This window comes from Mustelus asterias, chromosome 15 (genome assembly GCF_964213995.1).
Source record: "Mustelus asterias chromosome 15, sMusAst1.hap1.1, whole genome shotgun sequence".
NCBI classification, from domain to species: Eukaryota; Metazoa; Chordata; class Chondrichthyes; order Carcharhiniformes; family Triakidae; genus Mustelus; species Mustelus asterias.
Window position 1 is genome coordinate 55515693 of NC_135815.1, and position 27871 is coordinate 55543563.

Below are 27871 nucleotides of genomic sequence, written 5' to 3' on the forward strand. Positions count from 1 at the left end.
ACATTTCCTGTATCAATCCCAAAAATCACACCATGCTGTGCAATATTTCCCTATGCTATTTGGCACAGGTAACCTTGCTGCCTTTTCCTATTACCTACCTCCACTCTCCATGGAATTTCTCTTGCATGTTGGAAATATCTCTTTCCTGCCCTTGCACCGTCATTCCCAAAATCTCCTTAGAGTATATCCCTGGTCTTTTCTCCACTCCTATCTGCTGTTTCATCAGGTGCCGAGCCAGCTTCTATATCTATGCTGATAATGCCAAGCTCTGTGCCACCACCATCTCTTGACACCATGCCAATCTTTGAACAGATTTTAAAGCTTGTCCAGCATAAAACTGTGGCTGAGTCATAACTTCCTCAAATTTGCCTCCATCAGCCTCTTTCACTGTTAACTTCAACTTGTTTGCAGTTGCTCACTCAAGCTGGAAAGAACCTCCGTACCTTGTTTGACCTGGAGCTGAATTTCAAGATCATTTATTGAATCACTGGAAAATGTCCACTTCCACCCTCCTCAATTGCTGCTTTCTTCAGCCATACATATTTTTTAAAACCTTTATTATTTGCTCTCATTTCACCCAGCATGAATGCTTATCCAAAACTGAGTTACCCATATTCCGTCCTGATGTTTCACCAGCGCTCGTCATTAAAGAGTAAGTCGCTGTCCGCAATGTCTGTCAGGATTCTTCAGTCTGTTTGGTTGAGGGTATACGCTGTTGCTTGCTCAGTTCACACCGATCTCAAATTCCCTGCAGAGGATGCAGAGCTGTTTGATTCTCTAAATACCACAATTCCCAGTACAAATAAACCGACGCAATCTGTGGGCAAACAACCAGTCCAATCGATAGCAAGAGTTGTTTGCTGATGACAGCAAAACCCAGGCCTGTCTATTTCTGTCATCACTGACTTGCATTGGCTCAAGGCCCCACTGCATTAAATTAAATTCCCCCTTTAAGTCAGCAACTTATTCTTGCTTCCTTTGTGGAGCTACTATTGACAATTAGCTACTTTTGGTGACCTGGTGGTGGTTACATCAGTTTTCTGGTCTTTGGAACACACGTGATATTCCTGTTATTATTTGATGTAGCTACTTAGCGACGTAGAGCTTTACAGCACAAAAAGAGACCCTACGGTCCATCATGTCTGCACCAGCCATCAAGCACCCATCCATTCTAATCCCATTTTTCAGCACTTGCTCCATAGCCTTGTACGCTATGGCATTTCTGGTGCTCATTTAAATGATGAGGGCTCCTCCACCTTTTTTTCTCCTTTTTACTACATAAAATGTGTAAGTCTACTCCTTGCACTAATGTTCTGTTCTATGGCCATCTACTGAAATGCAGGTGGCTCTGAGTCTCTTCATTGCATTTACTTCTCTAATCCTGTTGCAGATAAATTATAGAAGTTAACCATGAGAAATGTGATGATAGCTCCACTAATGATCCATTGGCTCGAGTGTTTCTTTTAATTGAACTTTTTGCGCCAGGCCACGTGGGAAAAACATTGTTTTTTTTTTCAAACTTTGAATGTTTGTTTAGGTTTAAACATTGTCTATGGGCGGCATAGTGGTTATTACTGCTGCATCACAGCGCCAGGGACCAGGTCCAATTCCAGACTTGGGTGACTGCAAACTCCACACATATTTCTCCCAGTGTCTAATTTGATTTGATTTATTATTGTCACATGTATTAGTATACAGTGAAAAGTATTGTTTCTTGCGCGCTAAATAAACAAAATATACTGTACATGGGGAAGGAAAGGAGAGGGTGCAGAATGTGGTGTTACAGTCATAGCTAGGGTGTAGAGGAAGATCAACTTAATGCGAGGTAGGTCCATTCAAAAGTTTGATGGCAGCAGGAACAAAGCTGTTCTTGAGTCGGTTGGTACATGACCTCAGACTTTTGTATCCTTTTCCTGACACGAGGTGGAAGAGAGAATGTCCGGGGTGCATGGGGTCCTTAATTATGTTGGCTGCTTTTCCAAGGCAGCGGGAAGTGCAGACAGTGTCAGTGGATGGGAGGCTGGTTTGAGTGATGGACTGGGCTTCGTTCATGACAGTTTGTAGTTTCTTGCGGTCTTGGTAGATTAGTCATACCAAGCTGTGATACAACCAGAAAGAATGCTTTCTATGGTGCATCCGTAGAAATTGGTGAGCGTTGTAGTGGACATGCCAAATTTCCTTAGTCTCCTGAGAAAGTAGAGGCGTTGGTAGGCATTCTTAAGTATAGCATCTGCATGGAGGGACCAGGACAGGTTGTTGGTGATCTGGACACCTAAAAACGTGAAGGTCTCGACCCTTTCTACTTTGTCCCTGTAGATCTAGACAGGGGCATGTTCTCCTCTCGGCTTCCTGAAGTCGATGACAATCTCCTCCGTTTTGTTGACATTGAGGGAGAGATTATTGTCGCCACACCAGTTCACCAGATTCTCTATCTCATTCCTGTACTCTGTCTCGTCATTGTTTGAGATCTGACCCACTACGGTGGTGTCATCAGCAAACTTGAAAATCAAATTGGTGGGGAATTTGGCTACACAAACTTAGGTGTACAAGGAGTATAGTAGGGGGCTGAGAACACAGCCTTGTGGGACACCGATGTTGAGGATGATCGTGGGGGAGTTGTTGTTGCCTATCCTTACTGATTGTGGTCTGAGAGTTAGGAAGTTCAGGATCCAGTCGCAGAGGGAGGAGCCGAGGCCCAGGCCACGGAGTTTGGAGATGAGTTTCATGGGAATAATGCAGTTGAAGGCTGAGCTGTAGTCAATAAATAGGAGTCTGACAGAGATGTCTTTGTTATCTAGGTGTTCCAGAGTTGAGTGCAGGACCAGGGAGATGGCAAAAGGAAAAAAGCTGGAAAATATCAGCAGGTCTGGCAGCATTTGTAAGGAGAGAAAAGAGCTGACATTTCGAATCCAGATGACCCTCTGTCAAAGCTAAAAGGCATAGAAAGTGGGAGATATTTGTACTACAGGGTGAGGGAATGAAGGATGAATCATAGCCACAGAAACCAGGGGAAAAGACTGCTATCAGCAGTACACAGAGAGAATAAAGGATGTGAATGGCTAAACGGCAGAGAAACTAAAATCAGAGGATAAGCTGTGACAGATGAAGATGTTGAGGGGGGAAATGGATGGGATAGAGGTAAAATGTAGAAAAGGTAAGGGAAAGGAGATAAAGTGAGGGGGGAAGAAAAATGAAGGACAATAAAGAAATAAAAGGTAGAGAACAGTATAAAATGAAAACAAAGGGGTCGAGGTGGGGTAGAGCTAATCATCTGAAGTTGTTGAGACCGGAAGGCTGTAAAGTGCCTAGCCGGAAGATGAGATGCTCTTCCTCCAGTTCGCGTTGAGCTTCACTGGAACATTGCAGCAGGCCAAGGACAGACATGTGGGCATGGGAGCAGGATCGTGCGTTAAAATGGCAAGCAGCCAGAAGGTCAGGGTCCTCATTGCCCACAGACCGAAGGTGCGTAACAAAGCGATCACCCAATCTACGTTTGGTCTCTCTGCTATAGAGGAGACCACATTGGAAGCAGCGAATGCAATAGACCAAATTGAAAGAGGTGCAAGTGAAACACTGCTTAACCTGGAATGAATGTTTGGGACCTTGGATGGGGAGCATGGAAGAGGTAAAGGAGCAGGTGTTACACCTTCTGCAATTGCATTGGGTGGTGCCATGAGTGACGGGAGAAGCATTGGTTATAGTGTAGAAGTGGACTTGGTTATCCCGGAGGGAATGGTCTCTGCGGAATGCTGACAGAGGGAGTGAAGGCAAGATGTGTTTGGTGGTGGCATCATGCTGGAGTTGGTGAAAATGGCGGAGGATTATGCTTTGCATGTGGAGGCTGATGGGGTGAAATGTGAGAACGAGGGACTCTATCCTTGTTCTGGGAGGGGGGTGAGGGTCATGGCGCAGGAGATGGACTGCATGCTGTTGAGAGCCCTGTCAACAACTGTAGATGGGAATCCATGGTTGAGGAAAAAGGAGCACAAATTCGAAGCACCATTTTGGGAAGTGGCATCATCGGGACAAATGTGACGGAAGCAAAGGAGCTGAGAGAAAGGGTTGGAGTCCTTACAGGATGTAGGGTGTGAAGAGCTGTAGTCCAGATAGCTGTGGGAATCAGTGGGCTTGTAATGGATATTGGTCGATTGTCTCCATTTCCGGCAATAGACTAAGGTCAAGGGAAGGGAATTGTCGAGATGGAACAGGAGAAGGTGATGGAAGGGTGGAAACTGGAAGCGAAGTTGATGAACTTTTCGAGGTCTGGACGAGAGCATAGAGCAGCACCAAAATAGTCATTGATGTACTGGTAAAGGAGTTGTGACAGGGGACCTGGGTAGGCCTGGAACAAGGAATGTTCCACATACCCTATAAAAATGCTTTTTTTATCCAGGAAGATGCTGTGGACATGTTGCGGCAGTAGGCAAACTGCTGTGGATCCAGGCAGTCCGGGAGACTGGAATTGATTCGTGCCATGACTAGCCTTTCGAAGTACTTCATAATAATGGATGTCAGCCATTGGCTGATAGTCGTTGAGGCACGCTGCTTGGTTTTTCTTGGGTACCGGGATGATGGTCGTATTCTTAAAGCAGATAGGGACCTCAGATTGTTAAAAAGAGAGGTTGAAGATGTCTGCAAATACTCCCACCAGCTGATCCGCAGAGGATCTGAGTGCTCGTCCAGGTACCCCATCCGGGCAAGTCACTTTCCGTGGATTGACCTCCGAGAAGGCTGCTCTGACATCTGCAATGGTGACCCCAGATACAGGTTCTTCCAGGGTGGAGGGCATGCTCTCGCAGACCTGTTGCTCAAAACGAGCATAGAATGCATTGAGCTCATCAGGGAGGGTGCGTTGGAGCTGGTGATTTTACATTCCTTCATCTTGAAGCCTGTTATGTCTTGCAGACCTTGCCATAGTCGGCAGGGGTCTGTGTGGCTAGTCTGGGACTCTAGCTTGGTCCGGTACTGTCTTTTGGCATCTTTGATGGATTTCCTTAGATCGTATCTGGCTTTCTTGTATAGTAAAACGTCTCACAACACCAAGTTAAAGTCCAGCAGGTTTATTTGGCAGCACAAGCTTTCGGAGTCTCCGCTTCCTTCAGGTCATAGAGTCAGAGGTTTACAGCATGGAAACAGGTCCTTCGGTCCAACTTGTCCATGCCGCACTTTTTTTAAAAACCCCTAAGCTAATCCCAATTGCCTGCATTTGGCTCATCGTACCCATGTAACTATCTAAATGCTTTTTAAAAGATAAAATTGTACCCGCCTCTATTACTACCTCTGGCAGCTTGTTCCAGACACTCACCACCCTCTGTGTGAAAAAATTGCCCCTCTGGACACTTTTGTATCTCTCCCCTCTCACCTTAAACCTATGCCCTCTAGTTTTAGACTCCCCTACCTTTGGGAAAAGGTATTGACTATCTACCTTGTCTATGCCCCTCATTATTTTATAGACCTCTATAAAATCACCCTCAGCCTCCTACGCCCCAGAGAAAAAAGACCCAGTCTATCCAGCCTCTCCTTATAATGCAATCCATCAAGTCCCGGTAGCATCCGAGTAAATCTTTTCTGCACTCTTTCTAGTTTAATAATATCCTTTCTATAATAGGGTGACCAGAATTGGACACACTATTCCAAGTGTGGCCGTACAAATGTCTTGTACAACTTCAACAAGACGTCCCAACTCCTGTATTCAATGTCCTGACCGATGAAACCAAGCATGCCGAATGCCGCCTTCACCACTCTGTCCACCTGTGACTCCCACTTTCAAGGAGCTTTGAACATGTACCCCTAGATCTCTTTGTTCTGTAACTCTCACCAACACCCTACCATTAACTGAGTAAGTCCTGCCCTGGTTCAGTCTACCAAAATGCATTACCTCGCATTTGTCTAAATTAAACTCCATCTGCCATTGGTCAGCCCACTGGCCCAATTGATCAAGATCCCGTTGCAATTGGAGATAACCTTCTTACTGTCCACTATGCCACCAATCTTGGTGTCATCTGCAAACTTACTAACCATGCCCCCTATATTCTCATCCAAATCATTAATATAAATGACAAATAACAGTGGGCCCAGCACTGATCCCTGAGGCACACCGCTGGTCACAGGCCTCCAGTTTGAAAAACAGCTCTCTACAACCACCCTCTCGAAGCCAATTTTGTATCCAGTTAGATACCTTACCCTGGATCCCGTGAGATTTAACTTTATGCAACAACCTACCATGCGGTACCTTGTCAAAGGCCTTGCTAAAGTCCATGTAGACAACATCAACTGCACTGCTCTCATCTACCTTCTTGGTTACCCCTTCAAAAAACTGAATTAAATTTGTGAGACATGATTTTCCACTCACAAAGCCATGCTGACTGTCCCTAATCAGTCAGTCAGGTGAGTGGGAGTTGTGTTCACAAATGGCATATACAGACAAAAACTCAATTTACAAGATAATGGTTGGAATGCGAGTTTTTATGGGTAATCAAGTCTCAAAGGTACAGACAATGTGAGTGGAGAGAGGGTTAAGCACAGGTTAAAGAGATGTGTATTGTCTCCAGCCAGGACAGTTATTGAGATTTTGCAAGCCCAGGCAAGTCGTGGAGGTTACAGATAGTGTGACATGAACCCAAGATCCCAGTTGAGGCCGTCCTCGTGTGCGGAACTTGGCTATCAGTTTTTGCTCAGCGATTCTGCATTGTCGTGTGTCATGAAGGCCGCCTTGGAGAACGCTTACCCGAAGATCAGAGGCTGAATGCCCGTGACTGCTGAAGTGTTCCTGACTGGAAGGGAACACTCCTGCCTGGTGATTGTCGAGCGGTGTTCATTCATCCATTGTTGTAGCATCTGCATGGTCTCCCCAATGTATCATGTCTCGGGACATCCTTTCCTGCTGGTATCAGATAGACAGTGTTGGCTGAGTTGCAAGAGTATGTGGATGATGTTCTCGCGTGAGATGATGGCATCCATGTCGATCTCCACTACTTGTATAGGTCAGTGTCGCCTGACTTGAAAGCCTCAGACCTGAACTTCAGCAAGCAGTGGATATCCCAGTTTGCCCATAGTTTCCAGTTGGGGAACACACGGGTTTGCTTCTTTGGCACACAGTCTTCTGCACACTAATGAAGTCACGTACTATAGTGGCGTACTCGTTCAGGCTGGTCAGTGTTTTTAAATACTGACCAGTCTACAGACTCCAAGCAGCCCCATAGGAGATCATCCAATTCCTCAGACCAACATTGCATGACTTTCTTTGATGGATTCTTCCGCTTCAGTTTTTACTTGTAAGCCAAGAGCAGGAGCAGAGCCTTGTGGTCTGATTTGCCAAAGTGTGAGTGGGCAATAGAGCGGTAGGCATGTTTGATATTTGTGTAGCAGTGGTCTGGAATGTTTGGGCCTCTGGAACAGGAGATGTGTTGGTGGTAACTTGGTAGTACACTCTTGAGCTTGGCCTGATTAAAATCCCTGGCCACGATGAACAAGACCTGGGGATGTTTCATCTCGAGGCTATTTGTAGTTGTGTATATTTCGTCCAGCGCGTTCTTCACGTTCCCATGGGGTGGGATGTAAACTGCCGTCAGGATAACAGAGGTGAACACTCAGAGGGTAGTAGGGGCAGTATTTTAGCGTCAGGTATTCTAGGTCTAAGTTTCTGCTGCTCAATGTTGCTCCGTCTTCGCACCACGAGGTGTTGATTAGGAAGCAGACCCCATCTCCCCTAGCCTTGCCTGAGGTAACTGTACGGTCCATTCGATGGATTGAGACGTTCTCTGGTTGTAGGACACAATCTGATGAAACAGGAGCAAACCATGTCTCCGTGAAACAGAGTACGCAGCAGTCCCTCAGTCCTCTGGAAAGTGAGTCTGGCTCTTAAGTTCGTCTAGCTTGTTTTCCAGAGATTGGACATTTTCAAGCAGTAAGCTGGGGAGGGCAGCCTTGGGTCTGTGTTGTTTCACTCTCACCTGCAGGCCTGCATGTTTTCCACGCTTCCAGGAGTGACTGCTTCTTTGAGTCTGGGAAACGGTGAGAATGGTTTGCGGTGTTGAGGCTATAGTTGTTTTGGAGAATCGGTGCAGAGTCAATAGGTTGTCTGGCATCTTTCTGCACTGTAGGGATTCTATGTTTCTGTGGTGTAATTTTTGTATTTTACTTTTGCATCAATTTGGCAAGTTGAATGGCATTTTATGGAAGCTAACTGGTATAAAAAAGTAGAAAAACATTGTGACACCAGCATACTACTTTTGAACATGGTGATCATGGAAATTGTAATTGATGTAACGTGCTTTTTGCATCATTTTTCCCCACTTTTGATTCAAAAGGTTTTTATTTCAGTTTAGAGCAAGCCCTTACTTTACGATGACCTTTTCCATCACAACATTTCTAAGAGTAGTTTATTTAATGCCATTGGATTTACATCGGCAACTTTGAAATTGATTGCTGTCTCTGTCTCTTAGATTTAACTATTTTTAACACTTTGGAATTTTTCCTTTAACGTAATGATGGAACACACTGATCACAGGATTTCAACTTACACAATTCTAAACCTTATCTGAACATAATTTTGAAAATCTGAAGTGTTAGTTGTTTTGAGGTGTGCCTCGCCAATGATTGTCCCCTTTTCCTTTTTGCTATTTTTTTTAATAAGTTATTCATAATTGACCAGATCTTTTGTTCTGTCCTTTTGTTTTTGCAGGCTGTCGAAGATGCATATGTTCCAGTTATCAAATTTGAACTTGATAATATTGAGGTAAGACTGCTCATGGCAACCTAATCTCTCAAATTTGTAAAAAAAAATGTGGCACACCATTTTTTTCACTAGTAATGGCAAAAATAGCTGAGTCTCTAGTGCACAAATGTAACAAAGTATGAGCTTTTGTTTCTTAGTACAAATCAGTGTCTCAAATTGAGGTGTTCAATGCTTGAATATGATTCTGCCATGTATGATTGTCATTTATCCTCATGGGGAAACATCTTTACTCCCGTTAATCTGTTCTCCAATTGAGCATGATGTGGAGATGCCGGCGTTGGACTGGGGTAAACACAGTAAGAGTTTTAACACCAGGTTTATTTGATAGCAAATGCCATTAGCTTTTGGAGCACTGCTCCTTCGTTAGATGGAGTGGAAATCTGCTCTCAAACAGATTATGTCCTTTAGTGGGTGGAATCTGCACTGCGCCTGTGGGAGGAGCTGTTCAGTCACATTGGGAAGGCATTTAAGGACTCTTGCGAGGACTCTCTGAGAGCAGATTTCCACTCCATCTGACGAAGGAGCAGCGTTCCGAAAGCTAATGGCATTTGCTACCAAATAAACCTGTTGGACTTTAACCTGGTGTTGTTAAAACTCTTACTCCAATTGAGCAACAGAAGCCACAAGCTCTTTTAGTGAAGGGCAAATCCATGGGAGGGATCTCTTCTTAGGCAGTCTGTCAGAGTCGAGGGTGGCTTGCTTCTGCACTGAAAATTAGTTCAGGTGACTGAACAGTCCAATGCGTGACCTAGAGTCCATCACATGTTGGGCAGACAGTCGATGGAGGAGCAGGTGGGTGAGGTGCCCGGGTTGCCATGCGCTTCATTGGCTGTTGACACTTGACTTCAGCTTACTCTCGACGATGAAACTCTTCAGCTCCTTCCCAGGTGCTTTTCCTCCATTTCAGCCAGTCTTGGGTCAGGAATTCCCAGATGTCGGTGACCGCAGTACACCTTTTTTAAAGGGGGTGTGAGGGTGTCCTTGAAGCATTTCCTCTGTCCTCTTGGGGCTCCCTTGCAATGTTGAAGCTCTGAGTAGAGCGCTTGTTTTGGGAGTCTCATGCGAACGGTGTGGCCTGCCCAGCAAAACTGATGGAGCATGGTCAATGCTGGGGATGTTGGTCTGAGCAAGAACACTGATATAGGTGCAACTATGCTACCCAATGGCTTTTAAGATCTTGTGCAGGCAACACTGATAGTTCTTCACCCAGTGTGTTCAGGTGCCTGCTGTACATAGGCCATGTCTCTGAGCAATATAGGAGGGTGGGTGGCGCTACTGCTCTGCCAACTATGAGCTTGGTGTTGGGTGCTGATATTCAAACACAGGGAGACCAAAGCTGTGCTGGCACACTAAAGCCAGTATTGAACCTTGGTGTCGATGTCTGCTCTTGTTGAAAGTTGGCTCCCAAGATATGGAAAGTGGTTCATGTTGTCTGACTGGGGGCAATGCTGTATGGCAGGGACAGGTTGGTTAAGAACCTTTTGTCTTATAAATGTTTAGTGTAAGGCCCATGCTCTCAAGCTTTGGAAGTATTGACAATGGCTTAGAGCATGGCCTCCGTGTGCGCAGGCGCAAGCATAGTCTGCACACTGTAGTTCAATGGCAGAGCATGGATGAACTTGCATCTGTCCTGCAGGCGGTGGAGGTTGAGCAGAGTCCCATCTGTTCTGTATTTTAGCTCCACTCCAGTGGGATGTTTGGTCAGGTTGAGATGGAGTATTGCAGCAAGCAAGATCGGGAAGAACTTTGGTGTGATGACACAACTTCGCTTGATCCCAATCCAAATCTGAATTGGGTCTGTGGTGGATCCTTTCATCAGGATCATGGCTTGCTTGTCATCGTGCAGCAGGTGGAGGGTGGTGACAAATTTTAGGGGCAACTGAAATGGAGGAGGACATTCCATAATCAGTGTCAAAAGCCTTTGTGAGGTCAAAGAAAGCCAGTCCCAAGGATTGGTGCTATTCTCTGCATTTCTCTTATAATTGCCACATGGTGTTGATCATATCCATTATGTCCTTTAGTGGGTGGAATCTGCACTGCGCCTGTGGGAGGAGCTGTTCAGTCACATTGGGAAGGCATTTAAGGACTCTTGCGATGACCTTTCCTGCCGCTGACAGACGGAAAATTCCTCTGCAGTTACTGCAGTTTGATTTGTCACCTTTCTTGAAAGTGGCCAGAGTTACAATATCTCTTATGTTCTCCTTCCAGGTAACAGAAATGAGCTCATGTATTTGCACCAGTAGTGCTTCTCTGCCATAGAACATAGAACATTACAGCGCAGTACAGGCCCTTCGGCCCTCGATGTTGCGCCGACCAGTGAAACCAATCTAAAGCCCATCTAACCTACACTATTCCAATATCATCTATATGTTTATCCAATAACCATTTGAATGCTCTTAATGTTGACAAGTCCACTACCGCTGCAGGCAGGGCATTCCACGCCCTTACTACTCTCTGAGTAAAGAACCTACCTCTAACATCTGTTCTATATCTCTCACCCCTCAATTTAAAGCTATGTCCCCTCATGTTAACCATCACCATCCGAGGAAAAAGGCTCTCACTATCCACCCTATCTAATCCTCTGATCATCTTGTATGCCTCTATTAAGTCACCTCTTAACCACCTTCTCTCTAACGAAAACAACCTCAAGCCCCTCGGCCTTTCCTCATACGATTTTCCCACCATACCAGGCAACATCCTGGTAAATCTCTGCACCCTTTCCAACACTTCCACATCCTTCCTATAATGTGGCGACCAGAACTGTACGCAGTACTCCAAATGCGGCCGCACCAGAGTTTTGTACAGTTGCAACATGACCTCCTGGCTCCGAAACTCAATCCCTCTACCAATAAAAGCTAACACACTGTATGCCTTCTTAACAACCCTATCAACCTGGGTGCCAACTTTCAGGGATCTATGCACATGGACACCCAGATCCCTCTGCTCATCCACACTACCAAGTATCTTGCCATTAGCCCAGTACTCTGTATTCCTGTTACTCCTTCCAAAGTGAATCACCTCTCACTTTTCCGCATTAAACTCCATTTGCCACCTCCGCCCAGCTCTGCAGCTTATCTATGTCCCTCTGTAACCTGCCACTTCCCTCTGCACTGTCTACAACTCCACCGACTTTAGTGTCATCCGCAAATTTACTAATCCATCCTTCTATGCCCTCATCCAGGTCATTAATAAAAATGACAAACAGCAGTGGCCCCAAAACAGATCCTTGCGGTACACCACTAATAACTGAACTCCAGGATGAATATTTCCCATCAACCACCACCCTCTGTTTTCTTCCAGCTAGCCAATTCCTGATCCAAACCACTAAATCACCCTCAATCCCATGTTTGTGTTTCTGATGTCTTGTTCTTTAGCTATCGGATTACTTGCTCTGTCGTGTGCCGGATAGGTGTTGTGCTGAAATGGCAGTGGGTAGCATGCTGAACGATGGAATCGAGGACACTTGTGTTGAAGGCGCAGTCTTTGTTAAGGAAATCTTTGACGTGCTTTTTCTAGCAGGTCGCTGTTCTTGATGAGCACTCTTCTGTTGGTTAGCAGTAGGGTGAGGCTTCGGGTGCTGGGCTGTAGGTGGTCTTTACTACACTAAAGAAACCTTGCACGTCGTGCTTGTCAGCTAGATTATGGATCTCTGCACTTTCTCTACCCGACATCTGTTCTTTAGGTTGCAGGGAATATAGCAGCAAGCTATGTTTTTACATTGCTTTTTTTTAAAAAAAACAAAAGATGGGACATAAAATTCATTGAAATAAAGGCACATATAGGAAAGCAAGTTTCGAGCTGCGTGTTATTTTATAATGTATAAATTATTTCAATATCAAACACCTGCAAGATACGAGTCAGTAGTACTTGTACTTGCTTGGATGAGCGCAGCACCAATAACACTTGAAGCTCGACACCATTCATCACAAAACTGCCTGTTTGGCACCCCATACATCACCTTCAGCATTCACTCCCTCCGACATACAGTGGCATCAGTGTGTACCATCTGTAAGTTGCACTGCAGCAACTCATTAAGGCTTCTTTGACAGCAACTTCCAAATCCGCAACCTAGAAGGATATGGGAATACCACCAACTGCAAGTTTTCTTCCAAACCACACACCATTCTGACTTAGAACCTATATTGCTGTTCACTGGATCAAAATCCTGGAACACCCTTCTTAAGAGCATTGGGGATGCCTACACACCATGGCCTGTCGAGGTTCAAGAAGGCAGCTTGTCACCACTTTTTCCAAGTGCAATTAGGGATCTTGGCCTCGGCAGAGATGCCCATATGCTGTAAACAAATAATTTTTTTTAAAAAATCATTATGTACACTGGTATTTCTAGAAAAAAATCGGTTAGATTAACTAATTCCAAGTTTTCAGCAAAATTCTTCTGAACACAATTACAAAACATTTGCTTTGGTGATGTACCTCTTTTTAACTGTCTTTCAGATTGATCTTGTATTTGCTAGGCTGGCTTTGCAAACCATTCCGGACAATTTGGACCTCAGAGATGATTCTCATCTGAAAAACCTCAACATTCGATGTATACGAAGTTTGAATGGTATGCAAACTGTTTACTTGTTCTTCAATGTTACTTTTCAGTGTTCAAACTAATGGATCTTTTTCTTCTGCCTGTTTTTGCTTAGTGTACAGATTAATATTTTGGTTCTTGTTTACTATTTCTGAAATTAACTAGTACAAGTCATTGAATGTAATTTAAACCAGGAAGGCTTAAATGAGAGTTCCCATCAGGATAACCTGTAAATCATAAGCGGTTAAAATATCCAGCTTGAAAGTATTGTAGTTAGTTACAAAATACTTCGACTTGTTTTCAAATGTTATACATGGGAACAACAATGACTTGGTGTAAATTTTGGATCAGATAGTCCAATACTAGACTATGGTCATTACTGTTTTTAGTGAGAATTGCCTTTTGCTCCACTTATAAAATTTCATTTCTGATAGGTTGCAGAGTTACGGATGAAATTCTTCACTTGGTGCCAAATAAAGAGAATTTCAGGTTAACTCTTAGAGCCATTAAACTATGGGCAAAAAGTAAGTAGCAGATACTTTAATTTACAAACTAATCTTTAAGCAGGTGTTAAAAGAAAAAAAATGCTGAATGCTGTTGTAAAAATCTGTTCTAGGGCGTGGAATATACTCTAATATGCTTGGATTCCTTGGTGGTGTTTCATGGGCCATGCTAGTAGCAAGAACCTGTCAGTTATATCCTAATGCAGTTGCATCTACTTTAGTCCACAAGTTTTTTCTAGTCTTTTCCAAGTGGTAAGTTGAAACTATTTGGAACTTGCAATAACTTTCTACCGAACTGGAAAAACATAACCATGGAAGTTCTATTTTAAAGAGGATGAATTGTACAAACTTTTTCAAATATACGTTAAGTAAAAACAAAATACTGCAGGTGCTGGAGATATTCAGTGGGCCTCGCAGGATCTGTGGCAAAGGGAACAGTTAACATTTGCAGTTGAGAATGACTTGTCTAAAGAATTGAAGAGTCATGTTTGACTATAAACGTTATCACTGGTCCCCTCTTCACATTCTGCCAGATCTGCTGAGTATTTCCAACACTTTTTTTATTCCATTTTTTAAAATAGTTCAATTTCCCTGTATGACCACATTTCTTTCAGAATGTATCAAAGCCAGGGTTCCAGAAAGTCTATGGTACAACAAATGCTGTAATGGTTTAAAATCACAACTGTTGTCCAAAAGTAGTGATAATTTAATGTATGCAGTTGACCATAGAAACTTGGGTAATGTCCACCAGTAATACTGATACTAAAAGCTTGCATAGAAATCAGCTTTCTTGTTTTGTTCTAATGTACTATAACTATAAAGATGCTCATATATGAAAAGGACAAAACTTTTTACTGCAACACTGAAAAACTGTACTCCACTACACACATTTGTATTGTCCTTTAACATTTCAAATAAACCACCCTTCATTTGGTCTAAAAATTGTTGCTTTATCGTGGAACTGAAATCCTTAGGACCTGGTATAAAACCAGACCAACTTTTCTAAATTTGCACATCCTGAAGTGATCTGAGTTGAGAGGTACTCTGGCGAAGGCAGTCTCAAACCACTTGGGTTCACGTGGTATTCCCAGCATAATATCATGCTTGATCTTAGCAAGCACGTTGGGCTTTCTCGGACTTCCAAAGAAATTTTGAACCTAATTGGAATAAATTAAAATGCCTTTAATCTTAAAAATTTGTTTACACAAAGTATTCTTTTAAGCAGAGAATCTTGGTTTGATATCCTCTTTATGTTGCCCAGTTGGTTACTTTCTGACTGCACGCTGGTAATTGCATTATGAATTGTTAGAAACATTACTGTTAGGTTAGCTTTGAAGCTAAGGTAGTGTTGTATTTTTGTTGTTTTGCTGTTAGATTGATGCAGTCAAATAAACATTTAGTTGTCCTGAAAATTTTGGCTTTTTTGTTTTCAGGGAATGGCCAAACCCGGTGTTGCTTAAACAACCAGAGGATAGTAACTTGAATCTGCCAGTTTGGGATCCACGGGTATGACTGAGCACAATACAGAATGCTAATCTGATTTGATGTTTGTTATATATTGTTGCTTATGACATTTGTTCTACAGGTAAACCCATCTGACAGATACCATTTGATGCCAATAATAACTCCTGCCTACCCACAGCAAAATTCCACATTCAACGTGTCCTCATCAACTCGAACAATAATGATAGAAGAATTCAAGCAAGGTTAAACTTTTTTTAAGTATACTTTATAGTTTAGCAGAATTTTTATTTTTTGTTATTGGTTGCTAGTTTCCTATAGGCGACCAGATCGTTATGTTCACACCCTGTCTAAATAAACCATAATCTAAAAAGTTGGTGTTTTTGTTTTAAAAAGACTTGATCATTTGTAACTTTTGGCAGAAATACTATTTGTATAGTATCTCAATAACATTCCATATGTTCATAAAATGTTGCTTTAAGTAAGCTATTACTATAAAACATAAATTACATCTTTAAAAATAGCACTATCTACAATTCGCCCTCGATCCCTTTGCAACAATATTTCTTATTTTCAGTGGCTTGCCTCTTATGTTCCCTTTTATTTCAACTATCACCAAAGTAAAGAATTTTGTTAACTTCTTTCATATGTTCTAACGCCCACTTTAAAAACTTGGTCCAAAGTTAAGATATTTAATTCCTTCTCCAAAAAACACATTTTTAATGAATAATAATTGACTTGTGGTTTCCCATACATATCTTTGGTTCCTATAGTCAGACGTAGGACTTCTTAATTCCCAAAGGCTGTTGAGCTCTGAATTGTCCAATTTAGTGCCATTGGCTATCTGTCTTAAAACAAAATTCCACAAGTTAAATCTACAGTTTTATGCTTTTAAAATGCTTTGTTTTATGCGCTGAAGGTGTGATTTTTAACCCAAATCCACAATGATTTGGTTTTGCATGTTCAGGTCTTGCTATTACTGATGAAATACTGCAAGGCAAGACAGACTGGTCTAAACTCTTTGAACCACCTAACTTCTTCCAAAAATATAAGTAAGTATATAGTCTTTCATAATGTAGCCTACATAGTTCTATTACAGTACTGTTGTTCTATTTCAACCTGTTTCTGGAGAGACTTATTCCAATTCAGAAAAATGTATGAAAAGCATTGGTTGGATTTTAAAACCTATTATGTATTAATAAACTTGAATTGCAATACAACACTGATTAGGGAATATCTGAAACTTGCTTGCCATGATGATGTCATGCCAGCTGAGAACTCTCTACAGTTTAATTACTTCAGTTTTGTTGGTAAGCTGTTGTATTCATGTATAATGTTGATACTCATTTATTCATGTCATTGTCACAGCTGGACTGTTGAAAATGTGCATGTCTATATCCAGCACTTGTTATCTCCAGCTCGGTCCTATTGGGTGTATTTTGTGAATGGATCCACTGCTAGTATGGGTAGCCATCCTCATTTGTGATTTGTTTGGTTCCTAACAAAAGGATTGACACTGCCCTAATTTTATAGGGAGCATCATAGTTATTTCACAGCTATTTAAATTCAGACTCTAAATGTTAGCTATATTCTGCAAATACTGTCAGACTTGCTGAAATTTTCCAGCATCTTCGGGCTTTTTTTTCAACATTCACAGTAATTTGCTTTTATCTGTGCATTGTGATGAACTCTGCACTTTGTAGAAACCATCATTTCCATTCAAATATCGTTTGTCTGTTTAACAGGCATTTGATTTGCATTGATTTTGGATTTGCCTGTTGCAGTAAAAAAAAATAAAGTAAAACCTTGTCCATCAGTTCCTTCTATTGGGGTAATTTGGGAATTCTTTCCAAAGTTTTTGGTCTCCAGAGGGATTGGAACAGTATATAGATTTCACCATCAGAAAATACTTTCTCTATTATTTTCATAAACGAGGAATAAGATTGGCTTCCATTGAGAAACAGAAGATTACCGTCTCCATTTATTCTTTCAAAACTAAGCTGGATCAGACTTTAAAGACTGGCTACTAAAATTTGAGGCACTGTGCCAGAGAGGGACGGCTTCTCTTTAAGATGCTATTCACTTTAAGACAGTTGTATAAATTGGACCAGGCTTGTGCTTTTTCTTTTGACTCGAATTTCAATTTGAGAAGCCATCTTTTTACTTGAGGCCAAGCTGCCAAAATATGTTTGTGTGCTCATTAACAATCTAATGCTTGCCCATTTTGTGTGGTAAATTGGAGCATGTTTAATATGTCAATTAGTGACTTAATTTTGAAAATCATATGACACGGCTCACAATCATTTCACTCCACTGCTGGATAACATCTTTCAATTTTTTTTTGTTATTCTTGTGGGGCTCTTTGCTCAGCTGCCTTTAAGTGACCAGATAAAGAATTTCAGAGTTTTAAAATCGGCCTTTATTTCTACGAGCTAGCAAGAAATCTGGCGGTGCAATCCAGAGCTCTGGATACAGCTTCACACAGACAGATATACTTCCAAATTCAATTACAAGTAATTAGCATGTACCAATCAGATGGACATTTGCATAGAAGTTACCTATATCCATTCAACTATCGATTGGGTTTACATTTTGCATAACATAAGGGTATAAATGTCCAATTGCAACTTGTGCACATCCACCTAATTATAGACACGATTGTGACAGTGATATTTCTAACCAGTGGTATATCAACTCCCCTATCCCATTGTATCTTGTTAGACACTGACAAGCTGCAGCTGCACATAATTCAGTGGAGGTCTGTGTGACTGAGGCCTCCCTTGTAATGGAGTTTTATGGTCCCTGACTCTTGGGTCTGCTTTGATCAAGACCTGTGGTTTTTTTCATAGCTTTCTCTGTGTGACTGAATTTAGCAACTTATGTGATTTTTAAACTTGTGTAATTGTTCACCCTTTCAGTGAGTATGATTTATAGTATGGCTAAGCCCACTACACAATTAATACTTCATAATGAGGTAGTTTTACAGTTATATTCTGAAGTATTCCTTTGAGGTTCTCAACTGACTAGAGGATATTAAAACCTTTCTTATTTGTTTATAGGCACTACATCGTATTAACAGCAAGTGCATCCACTGAAGATCATCACTTAGAATGGTAAATATTCTGGTTTTTTAAAAAAGATTTGTACGGCTAATGCCAGAACAGTAAGGTCATTCCGATTGGAAAGGTAATCTGGCTCAGTCCTTCTCTTGAAAAGAGAAGGCTGAGTGGTGACCTAATAAAAGTCTTTCAAAATGTGAAAAGTTTTGATAAAGATAGTGTTTTGTGGGAGTGAACAAGAGGAAACTCGGATGCAACCTAAAAACTGGTAATGGATTAGTTGGGCTGAACATCCTGTTTCTGTACTGTGTATTCTACTAAAATTTTGTTTCTTGGTTGATTCCTAAACTAAAAATGTTTTTATTTTAGGGTTGGCCTTGTTGAATCAAAAATCCGTGTGCTTGTTGGCAACCTTGAGCGAAATGATTACATTACTCTTGCCCATGTAAACCCACAGTCTTTTCCTGGCTTAAAGGAACATCACAATCTGTAAGTTGGACTTTACATTAAAATTGGATGGAGCTCATGTATGACTGTTTGAAATAGATGAGTTAATTAAACTCGTCTATGGCTTTTGTGTACTACTTTTAGGAAATATTCTCAATATGATACATTGTTTTAAACCAGATACCATGATACATTGCATACGTGGACTTATCCCAGATATTAGGGTTTAATCATCAATTCAGTTGCAGCATTCCAATACTTAAACTAAATTGTAGGTGCCAATGTAACTGGTATCCTCCAATTTTCATAGACAAGTGTAATGGACCAGATCAGAAACTTCAAAGTATATTATGAAATTAGCCTGGACCCTTACTTTTTATGATTTTTGGCATTAGGATGACTACTACAGGTATGATTCAATTGACCCATTAGAAGGTTTTTATCAAAACAAAGTTTATTTAAGAATGTAGTTAGAATATAACACAATTAGCATAACTCTTGCCAATTTAAATTTGAAATGCCTCTATTATACCCTTAATCACATTGGCTTCTGTAGTTATAGAACATAGAACATTACAGCGCAGAACAGGCCCTTCGGCCCACGATGTTGCACCGACCAGTTAAAAAAAAAAACTGTGACCCTCCAACCTAAACCAATTTCTTTTCGTCCATGAACCTATCTACGGATCTCTTAAACGCCCCCAAACTAGGCGCATTTACTACTGATGCTGGCAGGGCATTCCAATCCCTCACCACCCTCTAGGTAAAGAACCTACCCCTGACATCGGTTCTATAACTACCCCCCCTCAATTTAAAGCCATGCCCCCTCGTGCTGGATTTCTCCATCAGAGGAAAAAGGCTATCACTATCCACCCTATCTAAACCTCTAATCATCTTATATGTTTCAATAAGATCCCCTCTTAGCCGCCGCCTTTCCAGCGAAAACAATCCCAAATCCCTCAGCCTCTCCTCATAGGATCTCCCCTCCATACCAGGCAACATCCTGGTAAACCTCCTCTGCACCCTCTCCAAAGCCTCCACATCCTTCCTGTAATGTGGGGACCAGAACTGCACACAGTACTCCAAGTGCGGCCGCACCAGAGTTGTGTACAGTTGCAACATAACGCTACGACTCCTAAATTCAATCCCCCTACCAATAAACGCCAAGACACCATATGCCTTCTTAACAACCTTATCTACTTGATTCCCAACTTTCAGGGATCTATGCACACATACACCTAGATCCCTCTGCTCCTCCACACTATTCAAAGTCCTCCCGTTAGCCCTATACTCAACACATCTGTTATTCCTACCAAAGTGAATTACCTCACACTTCTCCGCATTAAACTCCATCCGCCACCTCTCGGCCCAACTTTGCAACCTGTCTAAGTCTTCCTGCAAACTACGACACCCTTCCTCACTGTCTACCACACCACCGACTTTGGTGTCATCAGCAAATTTGCTAATCCACCCAACTATACCCTCATCCAGATCATTAATAAATATTACAAACAGCAGTGGCCCCAAAACAGATCCCTGAGGTACACCACTTGTAACCGCACTCCATGATGAATATTTACTATCAACCACCACCCTCTGTTTCCTATCCGCTAGCCAATTCCTGATCCAATTTCCTAGATCACTATAAGTGGGGATGATTTTTGGTGTTAAATTTTACATATAAAATCAAAGTGGAGGAGACCATTCTATTTTCAATTAAACGCATGGTTAATTTGCAGATTTCAACTTTTGTAGTTACCTGATGAAATTAGTTCATAGAATCATAGAAACCCTACAGTGCAGAAAGAGGCCATTTGGCCCATCGAGTCTGCACCGACCACAATGCCACCCAGGCCCTACCCCCATATCCCTACATATTTCCCACTAATCCCTCTAACCTACACCTCTCAGGACACTAAGGGGCAATTTTAGCACGGCCAATCAACCTAACCCGCACATCTTTGGACTGTGGGAGGAAACCCATGCAGACGTGAGGAGAATGTGCAAACTCCACACACACAGTGACCCAAGCCAGGAATCGAACCCAGGTCCCTGGAGCTGTGAAGCAGCAGTGCTAACCACTGTGCTACTGTGCCGCCATTAGTTGTTGCATTCTCCACATAATTGCTGAAGGTACAAACCGGTAAAACGGATCCTGATCAAAAAACATGGCCCAAATACATTTCCTAAAGACACAGTAGTGTCACAAGTATGTATTTTTAAAAATACATTTGAAAATGTGTTTGCTGGCACCCTTTTAATGTAGAAAAATATCCCTCAGCACTCCAGGGATGTAAGATAAAGATCACCCTGTTACAAGTTTCATTTGATTCTTAGTTAATTTTCTAAATGTTCTAGGTTTGCTTTGGCCTGATCATCCAAATTCCTCGTGTGTTTGTTTTTTCCTTTTTTTAAAAAATATTTTTTAAATGTGAATTTACCACCTTTCTTGCCATTAGTTGCAGGCAGAAGTGCTAGACAGGAATAACTAAAGCTATATATCTTCAGTCACTTGCATTTATGGGTGGGAATGGAGAAGAGGATACCAGTTGGGATTCTTCAATTAATTTCTGACTTATCAGCTATTTCAACATGCTGCTAGTTTGCAGAACTTCTCCGACAACTGTTTGACTCCATTTGTAGTTTAGAAATTCTATATTGGAAGGTAGCATTGGTCATAACTTGCAATAAGTAGCAGTGTTTTAACATTTTAGGAAGTTGAGCTTGCAGGTAATTTAAAATGAGCCCTTCAATCAAGTGCTAGGTAGTTTAAAATTATCATTTTCATCAAGTAGTGCACAAGCCAGATATGATCTAAGGAGATCCATCAGAGATGCCAAAAGACATCACCGGACCAAGCTAGAGTCCCAGGCTAGCCACACGGACAGCTACCGACTATGGCAAAGTCTACAAAATGAAGGCATGTAAAAATCGCCGGCACCAATGCAGCCCCTCAATGAGCTCAATGCATTCTACGCCCATTTTGAACAAGAGGCCAGCGAGAGCATGCCCTCCACCCCGGAAGCCTCGGACGAACCTGTATCTGAGGTCACCATTGCAGATGTCAGAGCAGCGTTCCCAAAGGTCAACCCATGGAAAGCGACTAGCCTGGATGGAGTACCCAGATGAGCACTCCAATCCTTCACGGACCAGCTGGCAGGGGTATTCACAGATATCTTCAATCCCTCTCCTCAACAATCTGAGGTCCCTATCTGCTTCAAGAAGATGCCCATCACCCTGGTACCAAACAAAAGCTCGACGGCATGCCTTAAGTACTATTATCCTGTGGCTCTGACATCCATCATTATGAAGCACCTCGAAAGGTTAGTCATAGCACAAATCAATTGTGGCCTCCCAGATTGCCTAGATCCATTACAGTTAGCCTACCGCCACAACAGGTCCATAGCAGACACCATCTCCCTGGCCCTACACACAATCCTGGAACACCTAGATAACAAAGACAGCCATATCAGACTCCTATTTGTCAACTATAGCTCCGCCTTCAACACCATTATCCCTACAAAACTCATCTTCAAACTCTGTGGCCTAGGACTCAGCTTCTCCCTCTGCGACTGAATCCCGAACTTCCTAACCCACAATCTGCAATCAGTACGAATAGGCAAAAACAACGTCTCCACAATCATCCTCAACACCAGTGCCCCACAAGGTTGTCCTCGGCCCTTTACTATACTCCTTATACACCTATGACTGTGTGGCCAAATTCCGCTCCAACTCACCACCGTGACACCACCATAGTGGGTTGGATCTTGAACAATGAAGAGACGGAGTACAGGAGAGAGAGAATCTGGTGAACTGGTATGACGACGACAATCTCTCCCTCGATGTCAACAAAACAAAGGAAATAGTCATCGACTTCAGAAAGCGTCGTGGAGGATATCTCCCTGTCTACATCAACGGGGACGAAGTAGAAAGAGTCGAGAGCTTCAGGTTTTTAGGTGTCCAGATCACCAACAATCTGTCCTGGTCCCTTCATGCCAACTTGATAGTTAAAGCCCACCAACTCCTCTACTTTCTCAGGAGACTAAGGAAATTTGGCATGTCCACTACCACCAACTTTTACAGATACAACCAGAAAGAATACTTTCTATGGTGTATCACAGCTTGGTATGGCTCCTGTTCTGTCCAAAACCGCAAGAAACTCGAGTTGTGAACGAAGCCCAGTCTCTCATTCAGACCAGCCTCCCACCCACTGATGCTGTCTACACTTCTCGCTGCCTCGGAAAAACAGCCAACATAATTAAGGACCCCACCCACCCCAAACATACCCTCTTCCACCTTCTGTCGGGAAAAAGTTACACAAATCTGAGGACACGCACCAACCGACTTAAAAACAGCTTCTTTTCTGCTGCCATCTGACTTTTGAATGGACCTACCTTGCATTCAGTTGATCTTTCTCTACACCCTAGCTATGGCTATAACACTACATTCTGTACTTTCTGCTTTCCTTCTCTATGAACAATGTGCTTTGTCTGTATAGCGCGCAAGAAACAATACTTTTTGCTGTATACTAATGTGACTGAATCAAATCAACAAGTTATATCTTATAGTAAGTAACCCCACTGGTTCATATTCATGATGTGGTTCTAAAACTTAAAACGGTGTACTTGTGTCATACACTTATTATTCATTCACTTTGGAACTAAAATTGCTAATGCAGGTTAGTCATACTGAAGTTGATGACAAGGAGTTACAAGAATGGTACGCTACAGATTCTCAAGAACTGAGATCAAAATTGTGAGTAATCTCAACCAGTGTGGACCAAAGTGAGAGTGATATCGTAGGAAGAGAGTCCCTTTATTAAAAAAAAAAAGGAGCTCTAGTGGAAACTCAAGGTCCAATGCTTAGGGAAACGGTATCGTGGATGCACAACAATCCAGATGCAAATGTCAAAAATATTGGGTAAACCACATCAATTACATATACTGCCACAATCAGCAGGTTGAGTCTGAAAATTAATCCTGTCCGTTGCATTCCTATTAACTATGGGCAAAATGACAAGCTTCAATTTCTAAATTCCAATTACAGTTGAGGTTGCTCTCAATCCATCAGTTTTTTTTAAATAGGTGCTGGAGTAATGTATTTGGGCTTTGTGTAAAGGTCAACAGACGCTAAGCATCTAAAGAAAAGGTTATCCTTCACAATGAAGATCTAAATTATCTAGAAGCTAAACAGTACAAACTTCATCCAAGTGCTTTCTGAAGTACAATAATTATTGTATTCTAAGGCTTGAGACTGAACCTTCTGAGCAGTGGTAATGCTGTATGCACTGCTGCTGTTTGCGAAGATTCGCAACCTGACACTGCTGCACATTTATTCTGGGATTTCCTGATCTCATGCCAAATGTTCAGCGTCAGCTGGGGAACTCCATCAGGACGTAGTAGAGTCGGGGGAAAGGTAGGCATGCTCTCTTTACGGCTTTAGCAGCCTTATTCCAGTAGGTTTAAACATTCAGTCTTTTGAGTGTGAGTTTGTTGCTAAGGCAAGGGATTGGTTGGAGAGCTGGGTGGCAGAGATAGTTGGGTCCAGGGGTGGGGTTTGGGGAATGGAGCAAGTAGATACGCTGTTGATTGTGAAGTTGCCTGGGTGCTAGACCAGGTTTTAAATGGTTTAACATTCCCTGGGTAACTATCAAGGAAATTGGCAGAAATCCGTCCCAAGTCTTTGACTCTAGCTTCAGTCAGAGACATTCATGCAGGGTCACAGGCAACAGGGGGATTGCTCATAAGTTTTTATACCTCCTAAGAAGTTCACACACCAGGATTTCTGCAGAGTCCCAGCATACAACTTCAGTCGTATGTCCAGAGACCAAAACAAATCAGGCCTTGATTTTTAAAAGCCAGGATTTTTATTCAATTCTTTCATGGCGCGTGGGTGTTGCTGGTTAGGCCAATGTTTACTGCCCATCCCTAATTATTCTTTATAAAAGTGGTGGTGAGCTGTCATTTTGAACCTCTGCAGACCATGTGATGCAGGTCCACCCACAGTGCTCTTCAGAAGGGAGTTCCAGGATTTTAACCCAGTGACAGTGAAGGAGCAATGATATCGTTCCAAGTCAAGCTGGTGTGCGGCTTGGAAGGGAACTTGCAGGTGGTAGCGTTCCTTTGCATCTGCTGTCCTTATCCTTTTGAGGATATACAGGATGTGGATTTGGACTGTTGAAGGATTCTTGTTGTGCTGCTGCAGTGCATTTTGTAGATGTCGGTGGGGGAGGGAGTGAATGTTTAAGGTGACATATGAGGTGCCAGTCAAGCATGCTGCTTTGTCCTGGATGGTGTTGAGCTTCTTGTGTTGGAGCTGCATTCATTCAAGTGCAAGTGGAGAGTATTCCATCACACTGCTGACTTGTGCCTTGTAGATGGACAGGTTTTAAGGAGTCAGGAGATGAGTTACTCGCTGCAGAATTAAATGTCTCTGACCTTCTCTTGTAGCGCATTTATATGGCTGGTACAGTTCAGTTTCTGGTCAATAGTAATCTGCAGGATGTTGTTACATGGGGATTTGGTAATGGTAAAATGTAATGAGGAGCTGGCTAGATTTTCTCCTGGTGGAGATGATCATTGTCTGGCTCTTATGTGGTGGAAATGTTACTTTTCACTTGTCAGCCCAATTCTGAATGCTCTCTTGGTCTTGCTGCATATGGACATGAACTGCTTCAATATCTGAGGAGTTGCAAATGGTGCTGAAGATTGTGCAGCCATCAGCGAACATCCCCACTTCTGACCTCTGGAAAGATCATTCATTGATTCAGCAGCTGAAGATAGTTGGGCCTTGGATACTAACCTGCGGAACTCCTGCAGTGGAAAAATTGGCATGGAAAGCAATTACAAGTATCATTGGTAAATACCACACCAGGGATAGAGACTCGGTTGAGAAGCAAGTACAGCCATTTTAAAGTTGTAAATCCTTTTTTCTTTACTGCATTATTACAAAACTCTTTGTATAATATCGTTTAGATGGGCATCCATGATTACTCATTTGAAAAGGGATCTTCAACCAAAGGTGTTTGAGAATCGCTGTTGTAACCTACAGGCAATGGAGTAAGAGCTGGAAAGTTTGAGTCTGCACAAACATGATGCCTCCTGTACTGTTCTGTCTTTGAAAACTCTTCAAACTGGTTGTTCAGCCTCTAGATGGCATTACTGTTGCTGGATTCTGAGCTGATGGTAGAATGAAATTTACGATTTGAAACGTGAAAATCGCATCTCAGATTCTGCTAAACCTTTGAGGTTTCTTCCAGTTGAGTGACAAATGCCATCATTTTGCAGCTGATTGCAAAATCTGGCCCAAATGTCTTACCTTTTTAAACATATTGAAATAACACCACCGATAATTTAAATACCTTCTGAAAGGTTGTTTTTTCTCCCCCTTTAGGGATGATTATATTACCATCTGGTTTATTGGAATCATTTTTAAGAAGGTGGAAAATGCAGAAAGTGTAAACATTGATCTGACCCAAGATATTCAGTTATTCACTGATACAGGTAAAAAGGTTATTCATTCATTTTGAACTGCTCACTAGTGTCTTTGTATCACGTAATTAGCAGATTTGTGGTACCCATGCAAAAATAGAGTGCAATGGACTAATTTTGGCACCTTTTTAAAAACTGCAGCTAGAATTTGTACACTTGTTTGTATTTTCTGACTCGAATCCTTGGTGTCTTTCTAGTTAAACTCCTGAAATTTGCATTATGCTATCCACTCATTCTCCAGTAACTATATTACATTTTATCTGATATACTATTCCCTCCAAGAAGTAATTTCAGACTCTTTTCTCTTGCTGTAATGCTCCCAATGTCCACATTTCATATTTTTATCATCTGTTTTTCTTTCATAGAAGGAAAATAGCTAATGGTCTGTTTTGCAGCACACTGGTTGTGGATAGCTCCATGTCAACCTATTTTTATACACCTCGTGATTTTGTGCAAAAAGATGCGGTTCAAAATGTCTTGCACTGGAGTTCTGTCAAACTCCATTTTACAGCATTCAAGACAACTTGACAGTCCTCTGTTTTCCCAATGTTCTCCAATCCAAGGGTTTTGTCACAATTTATCATCTCCCATCTTTATCACCAACTGCAGACATGCAATTAGTTACTCCTGTTTCTTACAATTAATCACTTTCTCATCTCTCAATTTCTAATTTATACCCATAACTATGTCCTCATCTTGCACGGGGTGACAGTGGTTAGCACTGATGTCTCTTAGTCGGACCTGGGTTCAATTTCCGGCTTGGGTAACTGTGTGGAGTCTGCATGCTCTCCCCATGTCTGCATGGATTTCCTCCGGGTACTCCGGTTTCCACTCGCAGTACCAATGACGTGCTGGTTTGGTGCAATGGCCATGCTAAATTCTCCCTCCGTGTACCCAAACAGGCACCAGAATGTGGTGACTAGAGGATTTTCACAGTAATTTCATTGCAATGTTAATGTATGCCTACTTGTGATTAATAAATAAACTTTACTTTAAATTCAAACATTTGGCTTGCACAAGAACTGCTATGTTTGAATTCTGCAGGCAGGCTTTGATGTGGTGTCTTTTGTAGATTATGTATTCCAGAGCTGCTCTGTTTGAAAACGTTTGTTATAAGTCTGGACTATTTTGAGAGAATCCAAAGTAAAGAGACCTGACCAATCTCAAGCTACAAGCTGCATTGTTCAGGTTATTTGCTTTGCAATCAGTGGTAGAAATGCGATCTTCTGGGTTGTTTTGCAGGGCAAAGATTTGAATTTCTTCCTCTATAAAATTCACTTTTATAGTTTTATCATATACTTTTGAAGTGAAAGGCATTTATTTTTCCTTCGTACTCAGAATTTCATTTCTGATTTAAATCTAGCGTGAGAGTATTTGTTAAAGCTGGTAATGAGTGAAAGAGAAGCCTAATTTGGGTCTAACGTGCTTTGTATAACTATTTAGGTGTCTAATAGTGATGCAAAGTACCTTTTTTTTCGATCTGATAAAAAATTTCAAACCAGGATGCTGCGCTGAAACCGAGACACAATACTTTATGTAGGAGGGAATCTTGTATGAAAGCAAATTAGCCTGTTAGTGATGGCAAGAAAGCTTTGATTCTTCAACACAGTCCAAAGTACAATTATGTAGTGCATTGG

At 42.0% G+C, this 27871-nt stretch overlaps 1 protein-coding gene across 4 annotated transcripts in view; it reads left to right on the forward strand.

Annotated features, from left to right (window-relative positions):
- papolg (poly(A) polymerase gamma) overlaps positions 1 to 27871 on the forward strand; it is a 48706-nt gene that overhangs the window by 12394 nt on the left and 8441 nt on the right. For 3 of the 4 annotated variants that reach the window (XM_078229903.1, XM_078229904.1, XM_078229905.1), the window contains 10 exons: positions 8684 to 8737; positions 13193 to 13304; positions 13709 to 13798; positions 13891 to 14029; positions 15211 to 15283; positions 15363 to 15483; positions 16206 to 16290; positions 18298 to 18351; positions 18667 to 18786; positions 26137 to 26246. In XM_078229903.1, the coding sequence (XP_078086029.1) occupies positions 8684 to 8737; positions 13193 to 13304; positions 13709 to 13798; positions 13891 to 14029; positions 15211 to 15283; positions 15363 to 15483; positions 16206 to 16290; positions 18298 to 18351; positions 18667 to 18786; positions 26137 to 26246 (958 nt within the window). Of the gene's footprint in view, positions 1 to 8683; positions 8738 to 13192; positions 13305 to 13708; positions 13799 to 13890; positions 14034 to 15210; positions 15284 to 15362; positions 15484 to 16205; positions 16291 to 18297; positions 18352 to 18666; positions 18787 to 26136; positions 26247 to 27871 lie in introns of those variants that run through there. The other variant, XM_078229906.1, reaches the window with a different exon arrangement.